Consider the following 3,345-nt stretch of genomic DNA (forward strand, 5'->3'; position numbering starts at 1 on the left):
ATTCCGGCTCGGAGACGGCCGTCGTCGGCAGCGTCGACAAGGCGACGAGGAAGCGGGAGAAGAGGGAGATGCTCGCCAAGAAGAAGCAGAAGCGCCAGGGGGCTAGGCCGGAGGGTGCTGAGGCGCCGGCGGCCGATCAAGTTGTCACGGACGTGGTGTAGGGTTAGACTTGATGTTTGATACCCGCGAAATGACAGAAGACGTTGCCCGCGATGTGGTTTTCCGCCACGAGCTTTCGTGCCTGTGAACGGGGAGGCTTTGCGTATTGTGGTTTACTTATGCATGACAATTTTCAGTCGGGCCATTTCAACGCTTCAAATTTGACTGTCCAATTGCAAGGCTGGGGTATAGAATGCAGAGATACAACCATACGCAAAACGATGCTGCTAAATCTCAATACTATCACAGGCGTCTGAATCATTTCCACGTATCGTCCCCCCAATCTCCGCCTGAGTAATCTGCAGCAGGTCGCTTCGTCCATTTGCTATTGCCCCTTTGTGGTGGTGGCGGCTGTGTAGACGATCCTGGTACCCCAACGTGTTGATGATTCGATGCGATGTGCGGCGAGGGAGCCAACTGTCCCGCCGCAGCCGGCTGCTGGGCAACCTGCGGCTGTGAGATCTCTTGCCGCACTTGCTGTGCCGGGAAGTACCCTTGGGACTCCTCTGACCACACCAGACTCGGCCCAGCATTTGCCCTTGGTTGTTGTTGTTGTTGTGGAGACTGTTGTAAGGGCGCCGTCGTCGCTCTCTGCACGGTGATGAGCTGCGGCTTCATGATGGGCTGCGCATAGGCCTCGGCGATATCCACCGTCGAGATCGAAGCCGCGTAGCTCGATGCTACCGACGCTTGTCGATCCAGTAAGGGAGCGTAGGAGTGCGACGAGGTGCGTGACAGATCCGATTCAGCAGCAGCAAGCGCTTGTGGATACGCCGCCTCTGTTTTTAGAGATGTGGGAGGGACAACCGATGACTCTCTGATGGTGTCTGAAGATGATCGAACCAAGAGGCCCTGCGGATCAGGAACTCGCATTTGAGTTAAGGCGGGCAAGCCGGCCGTATGCGCGTCGACGCCCCGAATGGGACCTGGCTGTGACCGCACGGCGCTTTGCTGGCTGTGGGGAGTCTGCCCAATGGCTTGTGCATTAAACGGCATCTTCTGGTGATGCTGGGGCAACATTTCCTCGGAGCGGCGTTGCGATTGCAGAGGCTGCTGCTGTGCCTGCTGGGGAGCAAACTGAAGGTGTTGCATCTGTGCAGCGGGATATGGCTGCTTCTGAAGAACGGCAGACTTTTGCGAGCCCTTCTTAAACTTGGAGAACCAGCCGCCCTTTTCCTTCTCCTTTTCTTTGTCCATTGCGGGCCCAACAACCCCTAGAGGACTCGAGTAAGATCTTTGATGGTGCTGGAGAGGAGGGGGTGGTTCCATCATCACATACTGCTGACTTCCCACTTTTGGCAATGTTCCTTGCGACTGCATCCCTGGCTTCGGAGCCGACAGTACAGTTGCGGTCTGACGTCCATAATCTGCTGTAGTGACTGGGCGAACTTGAGGCGGAGGTTGTTGCAGTACCGGAAGAGTAGTCGCAGCTCTGTCAAATTGGCCAGGCAGTGGTAGGGGAACGGGCAGTTGCCTAGATATAGGTATCACGGGTTGGGAAGACGAGCGGCCCTGATCGCTCTCTGGTTGCTCCTGGATTGGAAGAAGAGCGTGTCCCGGAGTTGACACCGATATCGACGCGTTCGAACGCGATGGCTGCTGCGCGTTTGTGCCCGCTAGGGGTCGTTGGGGTCGTTCAGATGGTCGCGTGGGCTCCATCGAGGTTATCTCAGGAGCAAAGGAGCCCCCTTGCCGAATACCACTGTCGTGTGTGGAAGGCTGAGAGTTTGACCTAGATCCCAAGCCAGGAATGGTCCAGTGAAATGGGGCAGATGGCGGATTCTGATCTTGAGGGTTGCCAAGAGGATGTGAGAGAGCGCCTTCACCAACAACTCCATGGGAACTGTAAGAGAGATCTAGATGCTGCTGGGGAGGTGACGTCTGCTCTTGTGGCATAGAGTGGCGACGAGTTGTTCCTTGGCGTTGCGGATCATTCGGCCGTCTCTGAAGAGATGCACTTGCGTTTGGTAGCTGTTGTCCTACGGGCCATTGTACATTCGCATTGCCGCTAGTTTGTGCTGCTGAGGAGGAAAGCACGGTGTTAACTTGATCGGTCTTATGCTCCAAGGGAATCTTGAGCGGAATCTTCGGAGGTTTTGGTGCGGTACCATCGGACGAATTCTGAGGAATGTGGGTGGGGGAAGATGATGATCCGGCGAAAGAAGCAGGCCGCGTGACAGGCTCCCGTACAAGGGGCGCGTAGGATGGAAAGGGCTCCATCGCCACGCCACTTAATGCTGAGGTTGGTTTCATGGAGCGTTCCTCCCCTAAATTCACGTCGGAGAAAAATCCTGATATGTTGGATGACCGGCGCTGAAGGCTGTCAGGGGGGGATGGTGTCTGAAGGTTGCTTATCGATGATTGGCGACTGGATGATGGTCCGAGGGATGAGACGTCGCTGGACGCGAATGATTGCTGTCGCGGTAGCCTTCCTTGGGGTGACGAGACCACTTGGCGTTGGTACGCCAGCGACTCGGAGGACCAGTTGCGACTTTGTGACGGTTCGTAGGACCTTGGAGGCTGCGGGGATGGTGTGCTAAAGTCATTTGTGCAGGAAGTGCTAGATGAAGGTGGTGACTGTAGTTGCTGACCAGGAGGCGCCGTGCTCACTCTCTGAACCCATGGCCGTGGCCCCAAAGCTGGTTGCGGATCAACGTCCATTGTCGTCGTATGGTGGATTTGACCAATACGCGGTGGGTTGTCCGTATGACCTCGTTGGTTTTCAGTGCTGCTCCGCTCTACCATCTTGCCTCGCGCGGGTTTCAACACGGAGGGCACATGGCTCAATGAGATTGCGGCAGCTCTTTCCGATGATGCTCCACTCTCGTTCGTCTGGGCTCGCGTCTGCTCGCGGGCGGCAAATGCGATGTGATGAGGCACAGTGTTGCTGCCAACAGGGGCTTGTGAGGGGTGTGATCGAGGCTGCTCCTCAACTTTTGGAGGTAGCTGCGGAGGCTGGAGCACAGTTGGTACATTTTCGGACTGGACCCTTGCCGGCTCGCGTGGCCCTAACATCAGCGATCCTTCGCGAATCAAAGAGACACGGCGATCTTGGCTTTGGGAGCTGGGTGTTCTCTGCTCAAGATGGGGGCGCTCGGCAGTACTAGCGGCCACTGGAGGCGCGTATGGGTGATACTTGGAACTTGATGTCGCAGCGTTTGTCGGCTTCCTGGTGATCTTGAAGGG

General features: G+C 56.5%; 1 protein-coding gene across 1 annotated transcript in view; it reads right to left on the minus strand.

The window, feature by feature from the left end:
* Window positions 1-417: 417 nt before the first annotated feature.
* VDBG_06508 (predicted protein) overlaps window positions 418-3,345 on the minus strand; it is a gene marked incomplete at both ends in the record, with an annotated part of 4,092 nt that continues 1,164 nt past the window's right edge. Inside the window, one exon of the mRNA XM_003002900.1 lies at window positions 418-3,294. Within this exon, the coding sequence (XP_003002946.1) occupies window positions 418-3,294 (2,877 nt within the window). The remainder of the gene's footprint in view (window positions 3,295-3,345) is intronic.

Source organism: Verticillium alfalfae, genomic scaffold (genome assembly GCF_000150825.1).
Source record: "Verticillium alfalfae VaMs.102 supercont1.8 genomic scaffold, whole genome shotgun sequence".
Classification (NCBI taxonomy): Eukaryota; Fungi; Ascomycota; class Sordariomycetes; order Glomerellales; family Plectosphaerellaceae; genus Verticillium; species Verticillium alfalfae.